At 48.1% G+C, this 18,209-nt stretch overlaps 1 protein-coding gene and 1 non-coding gene across 2 annotated transcripts; both read left to right on the top strand.

Annotated features, from left to right (window-relative positions):
- Window positions 1–9,574: 9,574 nt before the first annotated feature.
- Window positions 9,575–12,958, top strand: LOC123122990 (NADH-ubiquinone oxidoreductase subunit 8). Its single transcript, XM_044543381.1, has 8 exons — window positions 9,575–9,767; window positions 9,926–10,007; window positions 10,495–10,548; window positions 10,652–10,743; window positions 10,829–10,942; window positions 12,226–12,293; window positions 12,418–12,529; window positions 12,620–12,958. The coding sequence occupies exons 1-8, from the start codon at window positions 9,714–9,716 to the stop codon at window positions 12,713–12,715; spliced, it is 672 nt and encodes a 223-aa protein (XP_044399316.1). The 5' UTR covers window positions 9,575–9,713; the 3' UTR covers window positions 12,716–12,958.
- Window positions 12,959–13,387: 429 nt separating this feature from the next.
- Window positions 13,388–13,461, top strand: TRNAT-AGU (transfer RNA threonine (anticodon AGU)). The gene has a single exon. It is a non-coding gene; the product is annotated as a tRNA-Thr (tRNA).
- The last annotated feature ends 4,748 nt before the right edge of the window (window positions 13,462–18,209 follow it).

Genomic DNA, 18,209 nt, shown 5'->3' with positions numbered 1-18,209 from the left:
GACAACGGTGAACCTTCGAACTATGAAGAAGCGATGGCGGGCCCGGATTCCGACAAATGGCTAGAAGCCATGAAATCCGAGATAGGATCCATGTATGAAAACGAAGTATGGACTTTGACTGACTTGCCCGATGATCGACGAGCCATAGAGAACAAATGGATCTTTAAGAAGAAGACAGACGCGGATGGTAATGTGACCATCTATAAGGCTCGACTTGTCGCTAAGGGTTATCGACAAGTTCAAGGGGTTGACTACGATGAGACTTTCTCACCCGTAGCGAAGCTGAAGTCCGTCCGAATCATGTTAGCAATTGCCGCATACTATGATTATGAGATATGGCAGATGGACGTCAAAACGGCATTCCTTAATGGCTTCCTTAAGGAAGAATTGTATATGATGCAGCCGGAAGGTTTTGTCGATCCTAAGAATGCTAACAAAGTATGCAAGCTCCAGCGCTCAACCTATGGGCTGGTGCAAGCATCTCGGAGTTGGAACATTCGCTTTGATGAGATGATCAAAGTGTTTGGATTTACACAGACTTATGGAGAAGCCTGTGTTTACAAGAAAGTGAGTGGGAGCTCTGTAGCATTTCTCATATTATATGTGGATGACATACTATTGATGGGAAATGATATAGAATTCTTGGAAAGTATAAAGGCCTATTTGAATAAGTGTTTTTCAATGAAGGACCTTGGAGAAGCTGCTTATATATTAGGCATCAAGATCTATAGAGATAGATCAAGACGCCTCATTGGTCTTTCACAGAGTACGTACCTTGACAAGATATTGAAGAAGTTCAATATGGATCAGTCCAAGAAGGGGTTCTTGCCTGTATTGCAAGGTGTGCAATTGAGCACGGCTCAATGCCCGACCATGGCAGAAGATAGAGAAAAGATGAATGTCGTCCCCTATGCCTCGGCCATAGGGTCTATTATGTATGCCATGCTGTGTACCAGACCTGATGTAAACCTTGCCGTAAGTTTGGTAGGAAGGTACCAAAGTAATCCCGGCATGGAACACTGGACAGCGGTCAAGAATATCCTAAAGTACCTGAAAAGGACCAAGGATATGTTTCTCGTTTATGGAGGTGACGAAGAGCTCGTCGTAAAGGGTTACGTCGACGCTAGCTTCGACACAGATCTGGATGACTCTAAGTCACAAACCGGATACGTGTATATTTTGAATGGAGGAGCAGTAAGCTGGTGCAGTTGCAAGCAAAGCGTCGTGGCGGGATCTACATGTGAAGCGGAGTACATGGCAGCCTCGGAGGCAGCACATGAAGCAGTCTGGATGAAGGAGTTCATTACCGACCTAGGGGTGATTCCCAATGCGTCGGGCCCGATGACTCTCTTCTGTGACAACACTGGAGCTATTGCACTTGCGAAGGAGCCCAGGTTTCACAGGAAGACCAGGCATATCAAGCGTCGCTTCAACTCCATTCGTGAAAGTGTTCAAAATGGAGACATAGATATTTGTAAAGTACATACGGACCTGAATGTAGCAGATCCGTTGACTAAACCTCTCCCTAGAGCAAAACATGATCAACACCAGGATGCAATAATAAATGGTTATTATTATATTTCTTTGTTCATGATAATTGTCTATTGTTCATGCTATAATTGTGTTATCCGGAAATCGTAATACATGTGTGAATACATAGACCACAACGTGTCCCTAGTAAGCCTCTAGTTGACTAGCTCGTTGATCAACAGATAGTCATGGTTTCCTGACTATGGACATTGGATGTCATTGATAACGGGATCACATCATTAGGAGAATGATGTGATGGACAAGACCCAATCCTAAGCATAGCTCAAAGATCGTGTAGTTCGTTTGCTAGAGCTTTTCCAATGTCAAGTATCTTTTCCTTAGACCATGAGATCGTGTAACTCCCGGATGCCGTAGGAGTGCTTTGGGTGTGCCAAACGTCACAACGTAACTGGGTGACTATAAAGGTACACTACGGGTATCTCTGAAAGTGTCTGTTGGGTTGACATGGATCGAGACTGGGATTTGTCACTCCGTATGACGGAGAGGTATCTCTGGGCCCACTCGGTAATGCATCATCATAATGAGCTCAATGTGACTAAGGAGTTAGCCACGGGATCATGCATTACGGTACGAGTAAAGAGACTTGCCGGTAACGAGATTGAACAAGGTATTGGGATACCGACGATCGAATCTCGGGCAAGTAACATACCGATTGACAAAGGGAATTGCATACGGGATTGATTGAATCCTCGACATCGTGGTTCATCCGATGAGATCATCGTGGAACATGTGGGAGCCAACATGGGTATCCAGATCCCGCTGTTGGTTATTGACCGGAGAGGCGTCTCGGTCATGTCTGCATGTCTCCCGAACCCGTAGGGTCTACACACTTAAGGTTCGGTGACGCTAGGGTTGTAGAGATATGAGTATGCGGAAACCCGAAAGTTGTTCGGAGTCCCGGATGAGATCCCGGACATCACGAGGAGTTCCGGAATGGTCCGGAGGTGAAGAATTATATATAGGAAGTCAAGTTTCGGCCACCGGGAAAGTTTCGGGGGTCACCGGTATTGTACCGGGACCACCGGAAGGGTCCCGGGGGTCCACCGGGTGGGGCCACCTATCCCGGAGGGCCCCATGGGCTGAAGTGGGAAGGGAACCAGCCCTTAGTGGGCTGGGGCGCCCCCCATGGGCCTTCCCCCTGCGCCTAGGGTTGGAAACCCTAGGGTGGGGGGGCGCCCCACTTGCCTTGGGGGGCAAGTCTCCCCCCTGGCCGCCGCCCCCCCATGCAGATGGGTCTTGGCCGGCGCCCCCCCTCCCAGGGGGCCTATATAAAGGGGGGAGGGAGGGCAGTAGTATTACAGCCTTAGGCGCCTCCCTCCTCCCCTGCTACACCTCTCCCTCTCGCAGAAGCTCGGCGAAGCCCTGCCGAGATCCCGCTACATCCACCACCACGCCGTCGTGCTGCTGGATCTCCATCAACCTCTCCTTCGCCCTTGCTGGATCAAGAAGGAGGAGACGTCGCTGCACCGTACGTGTGTTGAACGCGGAGGTGCCGTCCGTTCGGCACTCGGTCATCGGTGATTTGGATCACGGCGAGTACGACTCCATCAACCACGTTCATTGGAACGCTTCCGCTCGTGATCTACAAGGGTATGTAGATGCACTCCTTTCCCCTCGTTGCTAGTATACTCCATAGATGGATCTTGGTGAGCGTAGGAAAATTTTAAAATTCTGCTACGAGGGGCCCACGAGGGTGGAGGGCGTGCCCAGGGGGTGGGCGCGCCCCCTGCCTCGTGCTCTCCTCGTTGATCCCCTGACGTGCACTCCAAGTCTCCCGTATTGCTTTCTTTCCAAAAATAACTTTTTCGAAGGTTTCATTCCGTTTGGACTCCGTTTGATATTCCTTTTCTGCTAAACACTGAAACAAGGGAAAAAATAGAAACTGGCACTGGGCTCTGGGTCAATAGGTTAGTCCCAAAAGTAATATAAAAGTGCATAGTAAAGCCCATAAAACATCCAAGATGGATAATATAATAGCATGAATACTTCATAAATTATAGATACGTTGGAGACGTATCAGTCGCGCAGGCTCTTCAGCTCGTCCTCCAGCTCTCGGCAGCGGTCGCGGGCGGCCTCGGCGTCCTTCAGCGCCGCCTCGCGATCGGACGCAGCTTTGGCGGTGGCCTGCTTCTCCTTCTCGGAGGCCGCCGCGGCCTGACTCAGCGACGCTCGAACCGCCGAGTCAGAGTGAAGCCAGTCGGAGGCTAGCTCCAGGCGCCCGGCTACCAGGCGCGGGTCCGCGCCCAGGAGATCTTCCCGCAGCTGGGCCATCTCCGAAAGGACGCGCTCCAAGATGGCAGAGGAAGCAGAAGAACCTGGGGCCAGAGGCGCAGCAGGAGGAGGGGGCGGCGTCGTCACCAGAGCCTGGGAGATCAAGGGATCCTGAGCTTTTGGGACCTCATCAGCCGAGCCAGGCACCGGCACTTCCGGAGCCAGCAGGGCCACGGGGGCTGACTCCTCCCGATGATGCTCCTCTTGGCCTCGCGAGGGCGACCGGGCTGGGGAGGTGAAGTGTTGTCGCCCCCTTTCTCCGCAGAGGGGGGCGCGGCCGCTCTATCCTCCTTCCTTTTCTTCGCCGAAGGCATCGGCCTGATCAACCAACGGTGAACGTCAGAAAATAGCAACTACGAGCAGAAACAAGACGAAGCTCAAAGCACTTACTAATCCACTACGGCATAGTCCACCCCCCCCCCCCCCCCCCCCCGCTTAGGGAGCCTGAAGCCCGAAAGCTTCGGAGCCTGAGGAGTGAGCACACGAGATCCGGGAGCAGAAGATGGCGCAGCAGAAGGGCCAGAGGTAGCTCCAGGCGGCGTCAAGGCAGGGGCGGCACCTCGAGGAACCAGCGACGACCTGCCCCTCGTCGGGATAACGGGCAGCTCTCCCTCCTCCTAGCGGGCGTCGACCTCGGCGTCGTCAGGAAGGGCGCGGAGGATGTCAGCTTTGCTCAAGGGGGAGGTCTCCCACATCCCTTCGGGGGTCACCTCCGAGTCTTCCTCCTCCCCCTCTTCCTCCCCATGGGACTCATCGGAAGACAGCTCCACCGGCTTCGGCGCCACAGAGGCCACGGTAGGCGCCGGCGGCACCAGCCCGCGCGCGTCAAAAGTCGGCCGGGCGGCGACGATCTGCTCCCAGTCCGTGCGGCGGAACAAAGGAATGAAGGCGCTCGGTGGGTACTCTTGGTTGTCCCCGACCAAGAGGCGCAAAACTGCGGATAGCTCGTCGTCGGGCAAGGCCTCTGGGCTCAGGCGAATCTTGTCTTCTTCATCTCCAAGCCTCCACAAGGGGCGCGCACGCGCTTGAAGAGGAGCAACGCGCAGCGTCAAGAATTCCCTCAGGAGCATGGCCCCTGTCACTTTGGCCGCCCTCGCGTTGCCCGGGTCTTCATCTGCGCCAACACCGATGACACCCACTCATCAGTGAGCTCTGCACGAGACCACCCCTTGTCGGACTGGGGCATCTCCGTCGGCAGCGCCAAGCGCGGATGGATACACTTGGCGCCCATCATGAACCATTTGGCCCTGAGGTTGTCGGCCTTCTTCCCGGTGTTCGAGATCGAGTTGGCCTTGCCGGCCGCAATGAAATTGGCGCACCCAGAGATATGGCCCTCGCTGACGCGGAGGAAGAAGAAGTGGCACAGAAGAGCCACGGACGGCATCACGCCCAAATACGCCTCACAATAGTAGGCGAAGATGGACAAGAGAAGGATGGAGTTGGGATGGAGATGCAGCGCCTGCAGCCCGTAGTGGCCGAGGACTTCATAGAAGAAATCGGAGAAAGGAGGAACCAACCCCGCGGCGATGCCGCTCGTAAAGAAGGGGAAAAACGTGCTCCCCTCGGGCTCCGGCACATCGGAGGCAACCTGGAGCTCCGTCTTCCCCCTCTCGTTGCTCTCCCCCGCCGTCAGCAAGCGCGTGGCGGCGAGGCTCTTCTCCGAGACGTTGGGCACGTCGAGAGCAGGTTCGTACCAAGCCGGCGACGCGGATGGCTTGACCTTGCGCGGCACCATTAGTCGCTGATGCGGGAGAAGATGTGAGCAGATCTGAGGATTTCGGAAGCAGGGCGCAAGAAAGGGGATCTGAGCAAGGCGAAGAGAAGCAATGAAGGCAAGCACTGTCTGCGCCAGCCTTTTGTCGAGTCGGGCAGTTGCCGAGGCAGCTTGGGGAAGCAGAGACGCCCACGTCCAATCAACCGCCACGCGTCGACCAAGGTCGCAGGCTTTTGGGGTCCGCGGCGCTCCGCACTTGACCTTTGGCTTCGCCTCGAAGCCAAGCCCGAGCGCGCCTTGGGCCCGGGGGCTACTGTCGGCGTTCTGGGAACGGGGGTCCCCAGACTTGCCTGCCTGCGGCCCACGGCGTGGCTCTGCGCGTGGGCCCGTACGGCCCATCTTCATCAACAAGGCGTTCAAGACCATCGCGAGGGGCCAAGCCTCGCGAGGCGGACGACACAAGACCTCCTCAGGAGCGGTCTCACCAGGTTGGCTGGCGAGGAGCAGAGAGACCAAGGCAAGGCAAACCTCGCGAGGTTCTCGTGACGTAAGCCATGACGATCGAGATCAGGCGGGCGCCAGGCGGCCGCCAGCGCGCGCAGTGTCCTTGTTTCCCCTTTGGTGCTAAGGAAGCAAGCGCAGGTGCGGAGTACCGAGGCGTCAAGCAAAGGTTTCCATATCGGTGCAACGAGACCAAGACTAGTCGGACGGCAAGACAGAGGTCACCATGGAGCCTAAGGCGGCGTCACCACCAGAGCCTTTTGCAGGCGAAGACCGCTTTTGTCAGGATAAGCTGTACTAGCTGTCCCCTTTCAAATTGGCCGTTGTTGGCTCCCTTCTCACTCAATATTTGGGGAGAGGACCAGGGCCTATATAAGTAGAACTAGCCACCACCGTAGGAGATAACTCATTCAGAGGCATCTCATCTGATCTTTAGCTGACCCTTAGCCACACACCAGTCACAAGAACACCTCAACCTCAGGAGGCTGTTCTTCCCCTTGTATTGTTCATCATCAGCCCAAGAGGCAATCCACCACCACCACACTGGAGTAGGGTATTACACCACAACGGTGGCCCGAACCAGTATAAACCTTGTATCTTTCGTGCTGTGAGTTCGTTGAGTTCGTACGCGAGATCTTAGCAAGCTAGGGCGTGGATCGGTAGGGAGAGAACTTCGCGCGCACCCCAGAGTTCGAACCTCAAGGGTTTTGCCGGAATCCATGATTCGACAATTACTATGTAATCTAGATTATTGACTAGTGCAAGTTGGAGACTGAAGGAAATATGCCCTAGAGGCAATAATAAAGTTGTTATGTATATTTCCTTATATCATGATAAATGTTTATTATTCATGCTAGAATTGTATTAATCGGAAACTTAGTACATGTGTGAATACATAGACAAACAGAGTGTCACTAGTATGCCTCTAGTTGACTAGCTCGTTAATCAAAGATGGTTAAGTTTCCTAGCCATAGACATGAGTTGTCATTTGATGAACGAGATCACATCATTTGATGAACGGGATCACATCATTAGAGAATGATGTGATTGACTTGACCCATCCGTTAGCTTAGCCCTATGATCGTTTAGTTTATTGCTATTGCTTTCTTCATAACTTATACATGTTCCTATGACTATGAGATTATGCAACTCCCGAATACCGGAGGAACACTCAGTGTGCTATCAAACGTCACAAAGTAACTGGGTGATTATAAAGATGCTCTACAGGTGTCTCCGATGGTGTTTGTTGAGTTGGCATAGATCGAGATTAGGATTTGTCACTCCGATTGTCGGAGAGGTATCTCTGGGCCCTCTCGGTAATGCACATCACTATAAGCCTTGCAAGCAATGTGACTAATGAGTTAGTTGTGGGATGATGCATTACGGAACGAGTAAAGAGACTTGCCGGTAACGAGATTGAACTAGGTATAGTGATACCGACGATCGAATCTCGGGCAAGTAACATACCGATGACAAAGGGAACAACGTATGTTGTTATGCGGTTTGACCGATAAAGATCTTCGTAGAATATGTGGGAGCCAATATGAGCATCCAGGTTCCCCTATTGGTTATTGACCGGAGATGAGTCTTGGTCATGTCTACATAGTTCTCGAACCCGTAGGGTCCGCACGCTTAACGTTCGATGACGATCGGTATTATGAGTTTATGTTTTTTGATGTACCGAAGGTAGTTCGGAGTCCCGGATGTGATCACGGACATGACGAGGAGTCTCGAAATGGTCGAGACATGAAGATTGATATATTGGAAGGTTATGTTTGGCCACCGGAAAGGTTTCGGATAGGTTCGGGCATTTTTCGGAGTACCGGGGGGTTACCGGAACCCCCCGGGGGGTCAATGGGCCTTCATGGGCCTTAGTGGAAGAGAGGAGGAGGCGGCCAAGTGGAGGGTGCGCGCCCCCCAAGCCCAATCCGAATTGGGGAGGGGTCCGGCCCCCCTTTCCTTCTCTCCCTCTCCCCCTTCCTCCCCCTCCTAGTTGGACTAGGAAAGGGGGGACCCTACTCCTAGTAGGAGTAGGATTCCCCCCCTTGGGGCGCGCCCCATGAGGCCGGCCGGGCCCCTCCTCCACTCCTTTATATACGGGGGAGGGGGGCACCCCATAGACACACAAGTTGATTTTCTTAGCCGTGTGCGGTGCCCCCCTCCACAGATTTCCACCTCAGTCATATTGTCGTAGTGCTTAGGCGAAGCCCTGCGTCGGTAACTTCATCATCACCGTCACCACGCCGTCGTGCTGAAGAAACTCTCCCTCAGCCTCAGCTGGATCTAGAGTTTGAGGGACGTCACCGAGCTGAACGTGTGCAGATCGCGGAGGTGCCGTGCGTTCGGTACTTGATCGGTTGGATCGCGAAGACGTTCGACTACATCAACCGCGTTACTTAACGCTTCCGCTTTCGGTCTACGAGGGTACGTGGACACACTCTCCCCGCTCGTTGCTATGCTTCTCCTAGATAGATCTTACGTGATCGTAGGATTTTTTTTTTGAAATACTATGTTCCCCAACAAGATCGACCTCTCACAAGGGTCCGAGGACTTATCACCATTGATGAATACTTGGTTGAGGGGTGGTGAAGCTGGTGGTCGACGCCACCCAGATCATGTGATCGCCGCCGCTAGTGAGAGAGTGGAGAGAGGGGAGAGTGAGTGGTGAGAGAAGGATGAGGGGATTTATGCCGCTGCTCCGGGAACCAAGGCGGCGTGTCCCGCGTGTAACTGCCTTCACCCATGTGCACTCGCTTGCATCGCTCGGGCCTGGCTCGCTGGGAACGGCCGATTCGAGCATTCCTTCAGAGTCAAGCCCAGAGGTGTTTTAACTTATGTTCGGGTCAAGATTCCATACAAGTCAAGCATCCAAATAGCCCAAAATTGCATCCCAGGGCTGGCTAAGGTAGATGCAACCCACCAAATGCATCCCAACTGCATGATTTGGACATCTTCTTCGGCCGCCCCAAACTCCCTTCCTCCTTTGTTGTTCCCTTGAGAAATCGCCGTGCTCGAGCTACTGGTTGCAGCATTGAAGTTGATTCCCTATATGCATATGGGTTAATCTTTTTGGGGGGTCTATATGCCAATGGGTTTGTCTTGGCATTTTCTCTTCTGTTCTAGTACAATATTTTTCTCTGTTGTAACACGACACTTTTTTCTTCTGTAATGGACATGTGTAGCAAATTTCTTTATTATGAATGGAAATTCTGTTTGCTGTAGCATGTCAATCCTCTTTTGTGAGCAACAAGGTTTGACCGGCTCCGGTGAGGGAGGACGATTTCGGCGGCACGCCTTCCGTTTGCTCCAGTGTTTGTAGTCGTCGTCAGGTAGTCCATGTACGTGGTTGTAATTTTTATTACCTCTAGTGTTCTTCATATTTTCCATACCTTCTTTTAGGAGACGTTCTCTGTACCTTTTTTTTAGATAAAGACGTTCTCTGTACTTTATTTTTTGAGCGGTAGACGTTCTCTGTACCTAGTGCCTTCAACACACAGAAGGCCCTGTCTGGGCAGTGCTGCACTTCCCAGCCCAGCCCAGCCCAGCCCAGCTGCAAGTTCCTCTTTCTCCACACCCGGACATCCCCCAGCCACTAACTAGAGACCACAGTGCACAGCCCACCTCAACCCCACTTTCGATCCGAACCCACCGTATCCTCGTCGCCGACGACGCCACCATGGCGGCGCTCCTAGCCCGGCAGGCAGCGCTGGCCCTCCGCGCCAGGCAGACGGTGAGCGACCCTTCTACCCCTCCCCCCGCCTCCCCTGCCTGCCGTCGCCCTCCTAGATCTACGCTGTCCGTCCTCCGGCTTCCAGATCGAGCCATGCCGCTCCGCTTCTCCTGCTTGCCTTGTTGTGCGTCTGATTCCGTGGTTTGCCGGTGTTTCAGGCGCGTCTAGGCCCGTCCGCGACGGCGATGCAGGGCCACCTCCGGACCTACATGGACGCGGGGGCGCCCAAGAGGTTCAAAGGTCTCCGCCCTCTCCCCCTCTTCTTACTGAGCTGTTCGGTATTGTTATTACTCCGTACTTATCAAATGTGGTTCGGGCTGCGTCGGTTCTGTGTTATCATTTCAAGGCATTCCGTGTGTTCGAAGTGATTGGCTTTCTATGTCCTGTGGTGCATACGGTAGCGTGTGAGCGAGGAATTAGGGCTGTACTTGAAACTCTTTGGAACAGATCTTTGGTTATATCAATTAGTTGCACACTGATGCCTGACACCCAATGTGAAATGGTCAAAAATTGTGCCACGCTCCCTCCGGCTGGTTTTAGGAGAACCTGTTCTTTACAACTAAAAGCCATTTGCTGATGATGATGGACCATAGTATCGAATTTTAATTGGCCTAATTCTTTCGAACACTAATTCCATGCTATGATTTGTGTGTGCATAGTTGCATATTGAATTTAAATTTGTGCGATGCTACTGTTCTCTGAAAGTGCTGCCCCCTTTAATGGTCAGAGGACGAGGAGAAAGAACAGCTTGCGAAAGAGCTCGCCAAAGATTGGAGTGCTGGTGAGTATATGTTTTTTATATGGGCGTACAATTGTATGTTGGCTATTTTCCTTGTTGCTGTTAGGATACTGCTTCACCTCTCATTTTAATGCTCTTTCTTCAGTGTTTGAAAGGAGCATCAATACATTGTTTTTGACTGAAATGGTCCGTGGTTTGATGCTGACGCTCAAGTACTTCTTCGAGAGGAAAGTTACAGTTAAGTGGCGAATTTCACACATGCTATTAGTCTTATTGTCGTGCTTGCTTCTGTTGACTGTTCTTTTATCTTGACTCCTTGTAGATTAACTATCCATTTGAGAAGGGCCCTTTGAGCCCTCGTTTCCGAGGGGAGCATGCTCTCAGACGTTATGATACTGGGGAAGAGCGATGCATTGCCTGTAAACTATGTGAAGCTGTAAGTTGTGTTCTGTTAAATCTTGCAATAATAGTGGATTAGTTAGCAAACCATATGAATTTATCTCCTGCCGAATGAAATTGAGATCTAAATGGTCCGTAGTAATAGCAGGCCATGCTTATATGAAAATTTGATGTCCGCACCAGTAATACCTCCATGCAATGTTATAACAGTGATGCCATGTTTTCCATATCAAATTATGAGTTCTTAGGGCCATCTTCTCCTTCCCATTATTTACTTTGCAAAACTGGTTTCCTTTCAAGTATATCTGACTGAAATTGATTAAAGTTTTTAAGAAAAGTTTTATCTTACTTGCTTGAAGTTATTTACAATACATGATGGTTTTGTTCTTGTTGGCGGTAGACCTTGTAGTTGTTAGTGCTTGTGGAGTAAAGCATTAAGATTGATGCTCTGTGAGTATTCAAAATAGTCTGGCCATTGTATGAAGGGTTTCAGTTCCTGGGATTGATCGCTTTTTCCCGTGGGTACAAGGAGAACAAATCGTGGCCTGGAAACATTTAATTTAAAATCTGAATTGCAATTTGAAGTACAATTGATGGCATAATTATGGCCGTGAATCAGACAGATGTCGGTCATTCTTTGAGGGTAACGGACAAGTCAAAACCACGAAGAAAATTGCTGGTTACTGACTGGGAACCTGTCCTAAAAGAGTCCACAACTCCAGGGTTGAAACACTGATTCTGTAAACCTCTTGAATCAGTAAGATTGTGTACGGTGTTAGCAGTTAGAACTTCGAGCTCTGAATCACTGGCAGCAAGAGCATTGCAGCTTTCTGCTTATTCGTGCTTTTATTTAGAAAAAATATTTGCAGCTCAAATTTCTTAGGCCACATGCTTCTTCAATCTAGCATGGTGTATGGAACTGGTGCACATATGGGGTTTGAGAAATTCTTGAAGAAGCATCATACCTAGATTTAATAATATTTTGCAATTGAACGCACAAAGGTAAAATTCATGAGCCCCCCATGGCGCCATGTGTCCACTACTACCTTGCTAGATTTACCACAAACTTTGTTGAACACTGATAGTTTCTGGAAGTAGCTTGCTGTACCGTGTAAGTCTGTAACATTCTCACCAATCTTAGTTATTGAAGTCTTGGCCTTTGATTAGCTTCAAAACTTACTGAAAATTCTCATGTATAGTAGTGCAAAACCGTGTGATTGGCTTAAGATGCTTGAATGTTGGATGTTTCTCATACTAGTTGAAATGGTAGTTATTGATGCATAAGTATGCCTTCTCTCACATGGCTTCACATGTGGTCAGATATGCCCAGCCCAGGCAATTACTATTGAGGCAGAAGAACGTGAAGATGGCAGTCGCCGAACCACAAGGTAATCGAATGGCTGTTTATTTTCTGTGAACTGTGTTAACTGTTAAGTATGCCACTTTGATCTACTGCTCTTAATCTGCAATCAAGCTCCATTCTGAAGATTCATATTTTATTTTGTTTTGCAGATACGATATTGACATGACCAAGTGCATCTACTGCGGGTTCTGCCAGGAAGCTTGCCCTGTCGATGCTATTGTCGAAGGCCCTAACTTTGAGTTCTCTACTGAAACTCACGAGGTAAACTAAACTAGCTGATTCCATCATATGATGTTATTTCCACACATTCCCCGGGAATCATGACACACAACGTTCTCTGGCATGGTGCAGGAGCTGCTGTACGACAAGGAGAAACTGCTCGAGAACGGCGACCGCTGGGAGACCGAGATTGCTGAGAACCTGAAGTCTGAGGCCCTTTACCGTTGATTTGCTCTTGCCATTAAATTGGATCTGCCATTTCCCCTGTTTTGCTCGACTAGCCGACAAATAAGCAAACCTGTATCATAACCTGAAAGCCAGGTGCCATGTTTTTGTGCCTGTGCTCCATCTGTTGTACTAGCATGCTCCAGGGTAAAGGTTTACGGCATGTTTTTGCGATTATTAAAATGTTTTCGACTCTGATGGCATCGTGAACAAAATACTGGTTGTGGAGTTACATTTTCCTGTCAATACGTTGTGTTTGCATTTGTTAATTTTATGAATGATGAATCAACCACGGCTATGCACTGGTCTGGACTGGATTGCACGTTCGTAAATGTGAAGCCGTGTGTAGTACGTACGTATCAGTTATGGACTATTGAACACGGTGCAGGAGTAACACCGTTTCCTTTGGAAGGTTGGCACAACTTGGCATCACAGTCATAAAATCGTCATAAGGCTAAGATGATTTGAGATCTTGAAGTGGTGCACACAGCAGAGTTTTATCTTTTAAAGAAGAGTTCCCCATAAAGTTATCTGGCTTTAGTCATGAAATGAAATTCTGCAAAGGCGACAGTACGAGGATCTACGTATGGTCCACTGTCGGGGAAGAAGAAACCGTCGTCCGGTGACAACATAATTTACAGGATGTGTAACCAAATTATAAATTCCGTAGCAAAAGCTTTCATAGCTCAGTTGGTTAGAGCACCCGTTTAGTAAGCGGGAGGTCTTGAGTTCAACTCTCAATGAAAGCAATTCCTTTTTCTTGTTTTTTCTTCTTCCCCGAGTGTTCTGTTTCGGCAATTTTTTTGGCCTTTGCAGTTTGTACGCAAGTGGTTCCATCAATGCATTGTACCAAGGGTGGATGTACTCCAAGAACTCCAATCATCTCAGCCACCTTGTGGGGGTGGGATGTCGCCGTTGGTGAGGTGTTCATGATGCCAGGCTAAGGACCGTCGTTCCTCTTGTTCAACTCTCAATGAAAGCAGTTTCTTTTTCTATTTTTTTCTTCTTCTCCAAGTGTACTGTTTCGGGAATTCTTTTGGCCTTTGCCAAACGGAGACCGAGCTCCATGGAGCCCTTTATTTGAAAACTTTAAATCCAAACTTTTCAGTTTCAAAAAATTCTGAAAATAAATACACATATACTTAGATACATAATGTACATGTGTGCAAATTTTCAGGTCGAAGTACATCAAAATGTGAGCTGCACAAAAAAGACAAATCTGAGGCCTTTTAGCATATGTACTATTCATCTATAAAGTCCATGATTTTGGTTTTTTTGTACAGCTCGCAATTCAAGGTATTTCATCATAAAAAATTTCACACATACACTTTACATCCTCATACATGTGTATTTTTTTTCAGAATTTTTTGCAACTGAAATTTATGAATTTTGAATTATTCAAAATAAAGGGCTCCATGGAGCTCGGTCTCCAAAATGCGCTCCAAGATCTCAAATCATCTCAGCCACCTTGTGGGATGGGATGTCGCCGTTGGTGAGGTGTTCATGATGCCAGGCTAAGGACCGTCGTTCCTCTTGTTTGAAAATCCTACACCTCTGTCCCAGAGGGTGTTCTACAAATGCCCTAATCAAAATCACAGGCTCACATCGGAAATCCAACCCCAGGATCATATCATGGGTTTGAGACCTGAAAAACTCGTAGATAGATGAAGACCATAATAATAGCTCCAAAAGTCCAAAAACCTCCTACATATGAGGGGAGAGAGAAGGGAATCTCAATGGCAAACTTGTAATTCTGCACCAAAATCCCTCATACGTACAAGTCATGGGCAAATGTGATATGATATTCTTGCGCCGTGAAGAAATACACTAGATGCCACATGATATTCTTGTAATCGTTCAACCCTTCATCCTTGACCATGTCTTGCCATGACACTAGGTTGAGATATGCTCTTCCTCTTATCTTGCCATCCCTCCCTAGCATGGCCAGAACCAAGGACTTGTTTCGACTTCCAAAGTTGCCAAAGTAACTGAAAGTGCATCTCTTAGATTTCCTTAATTTGTTTTGAACGTCGATAACTACCGAACGTTTGGTCTGGGGGCGTACCAGACCGAACGAAAGGTTCGGTACGCCATCTTAGCCCGGCCGAACGATTTCGTTCGGGATGAGAGGCCCCCAGCCCGAACGCCCATTCCCACTGCCCCTACAGGCCCTTTTTTAGGAACACCGCCTTACAGGCCTCTTCTCTGTAGAAACAAAAAAAAAGCCCAGAAGCGACACAAAAAGCCCTTCTTTGCTGGGACAAAATAAACACAAGCCCTTTTTTTGTCGGGACAAAAAATTGTCATGGATCATATGTAAAGTAAAATATTCAAAGAAAATTAGGTTAAAATGCCATAAAGTTGGTTTGACATGAAAAAAACCATTAGCGATTGCATTGACATGTATGTAAAGGTAATATAGGTAAATTTGCCCTTTTTTCCAATTGAAGGTCGACAATATAGGTAAACTTGCCATGTCAAAAAGATAAAAATTGCGATGGCAAAATAAAAAAGTAAATTTTAACAAAAAATAAATAGGAAATAGAGGTTAAAAAATAAATTGCCATGGCGTTACAGATAAAATTGGCATGCCAAATTGAAAGAAAAATTTGCCATCTTTTTTTTATTTGAAGGTCCTATACTGCCGTGGCAATATAGGTAAATTTGCCATGTCAAAAAGGTAAAAATTGCCATGGAAAAATAAAAAAGTAAATTTTAACAGAAAAATAGAAATAGAGGTTAAAAAAAGAAATTGCCATGGCGTTGCAGATATATTTTCCATGTCAATATAGGAAAAATTGCCATGGCAAATTGAAAGAAAAATTTGCCATCTTTTTTTTTTCCATTTGAATGTCCTATATTGCCGTGGCAATATATGTAAACTTGCCATGTCAAAAAGGTAAAAATTGCCATGGAAAAATAAAAAATTAAAATTAAAAAAATAGAAATAGAGGTTAAAAAAAGAAATTGCCATGTCGTTACGGATAAATTTGCCATGTCAACATAGGAAAAATTGCCATGGCTAATTGAAAGAAAAAAATCCATGTTTTTTTTCATTTGAATGTCCAATATTGCCATGGCAAAAATAGGTAAACTTGCCATGTCAAAACAGTAAAAATTGCCATGGCAATAAATTAATAAAATTCTCATAGAAAAAATAGAGGTTCAAAAAGAAATTGCCATGGCGTTATAGATTAATTTCTCCATGCCAGCATAGGGGAAATTGCCATGGAAAATTAAAAGAAAAATTTGTCAATTTTTCTTCAATAGAAGGTAAAATTTCGATATCATCAATACAAAACTATTGACATTGCCACAACATTTTTTTTACAAAGCCAAAAGTTATGAATTTTTTGCCATGGCAAATTCACTTTACGGCCCATGGCAAATTATAGCTTTTGCTACGTTAGCAAAATACACTTGCCATGGCACAACTCATTTTTTTAGAAAAGCAAAAGCCATTGAAGGCAACATGTTATGATTTTTGCCATGGCAATAAAATAATGTAATTTGTCACAACAATAAAATTTGAGTTGCCATGGCAACATAATTTTGAGTTCCCAAAATGGCGAAAAACATAATTTGAGTTTGCCATAAATTATAATTTCTAAAATGTTGTCGCGAAAAAGTTATTAATGGTCGACGTGTGGGAAAACATCTACACTTGCCATGGCAAAACACATATTAAGTTGCCATGGCAATTGTTAAATTGGCGTGCAAAACCCAAAAGAACTCCAAAAAATGCCATGGCAAAAACAAATTAACTTTCCATGGCAAAAAACCCCCGTAAAATGCAATGATCACCTCGTTGCCATATGACTATATGACACATAGTTACTAAAAAAGCCTACATTTGCCATATAACCATTAGAAAACAACAATCTGAGATGGGCCATGATATTAAGACAAAATCTATAAAAATATTGTCATGTGTGAATGAACTAACAATTTATAAAGTTGCCATGGTATGAGAATTTGTAATAATCTAAGAAATTGCCATGTTGTGCTAAACATCGTGATTAGAAATTGCCATGTATTAGGACCAAAAACCTAAATTTGTGTACTACTCACATGGCAAAGTTAGTAACTACAAAAATCACAACAAAAAATTGTGTTCTACTCAGATTTTAGTGTAGCATGGCAAATTTAGGGACTATTCCATACACAAGCAGTGGCAAAAATGTGTTCAAAAAAGCTCATGGTACTCAGCATCTAGCAAAGTTCATCAGACATAGGTAAAAATGGGGGAAATGGGACGTTGTACAGATGCAGACATAAAACTGTAGAAGGAGAGCGGCGGCGCATCGACCTGTCGGATCCCCCTCGCCCGTGGTGTAGCTCAAGCTCGAGCACCACCCCGTCGGGCTCCCTTCTGAGGATGGACGCCGTCTGTGAGGAGCCCATCGTGTTGCCTCACCGCGGACTCATCGCCGGGCACCCCGACTCCACTCTCCGCCCGGTGCACGCCGGGAATCGCTGGAGTCATCGCTGCCTCCCCCAATTCACCGGATGGGAGTAGAGATGGCACAGCGCTGCGCTGCTCCGCCGCCGCTCCTCCTGCTCCTGTACGCCTCAGCCGCCGCCGCGACCGTCGTCGCGTGATTCCCGCGCCCGCCCTCTTCGCGTGACCACACCTCGAGCCGGGCGGTGAGCTTGAGGAGGGGAGACGACCTAGATGCCCGCCGCCGCGGCGTGGGCGAGCAGGGGGCGCTCTGCCTCCGCCACGGCCGCACCTCTAGTCCGTGGGAGCGGACCAGAGTCACGCCGCGCTCCGGTCAGCATCGCCTGAACGAGCTCGAGGAGGGGAGACAACTACCGCGGCGGCACAGGCGAGCGGGCGGCGCTTGGCCTCCGCCACGACTGCACCTCTACCCCGGAGAGGATCACACAGATGTATGCGGCCTCGACCCCTCCCAACGCGGCGGCGCGGGGAGCTGGCGGCAGCTAGCGGCGATCCACAGAGACGCTGTGGAGAGGAACAGTGGATGAGGGAAAGAAAGGGATAAGGCTGAGGGGGGAGAAGGAGACGATGTCGTTTGGTCAATCGGTCGTTCGGGAGTTGAGAGGAAAATCCCGAACTACTTCTCAGCTGACTTGGCAGTGTCACCTGCTCTAAGATGTGTGCAAATCATCTGACGGCACTCGAGGCGTTCGGGACCAAACGCTAAAATCCTGACGTTCGGGAGTTATAGAATCCGTTTGTTTTTGGTGATTTATGACATATCCATTAGGAGCAGTAATGTTTGAGTTTATTTCAGATTTAGTCCCTTGGCCCTGAGTGGAACATCAATGGTGACCCCTACCTACAACTTCCGATGATGCTGTCTACCTCAAGCTCTTAGAATGTACTCCCTCCGTTTCTTTTTTATTTCGCATATTAGTTTTGACTTGAATCAAATTTTCTAAAGTCTGTAACATTCTCAATACCAAATTGGTATAATTAGATCTATCAGAAAAGTTACAGGTCGTGTAAGTAAATAATTAAATTTGTAGCAAA

This window comes from Triticum aestivum, chromosome 5D, assembly GCF_018294505.1.
Source record: "Triticum aestivum cultivar Chinese Spring chromosome 5D, IWGSC CS RefSeq v2.1, whole genome shotgun sequence".
Taxonomy (NCBI): Eukaryota; Viridiplantae; Streptophyta; class Magnoliopsida; order Poales; family Poaceae; genus Triticum; species Triticum aestivum.
Note: the sequence above shows the minus strand (reverse complement) of the source record. Positions and strands in the feature narration are given on the sequence as shown.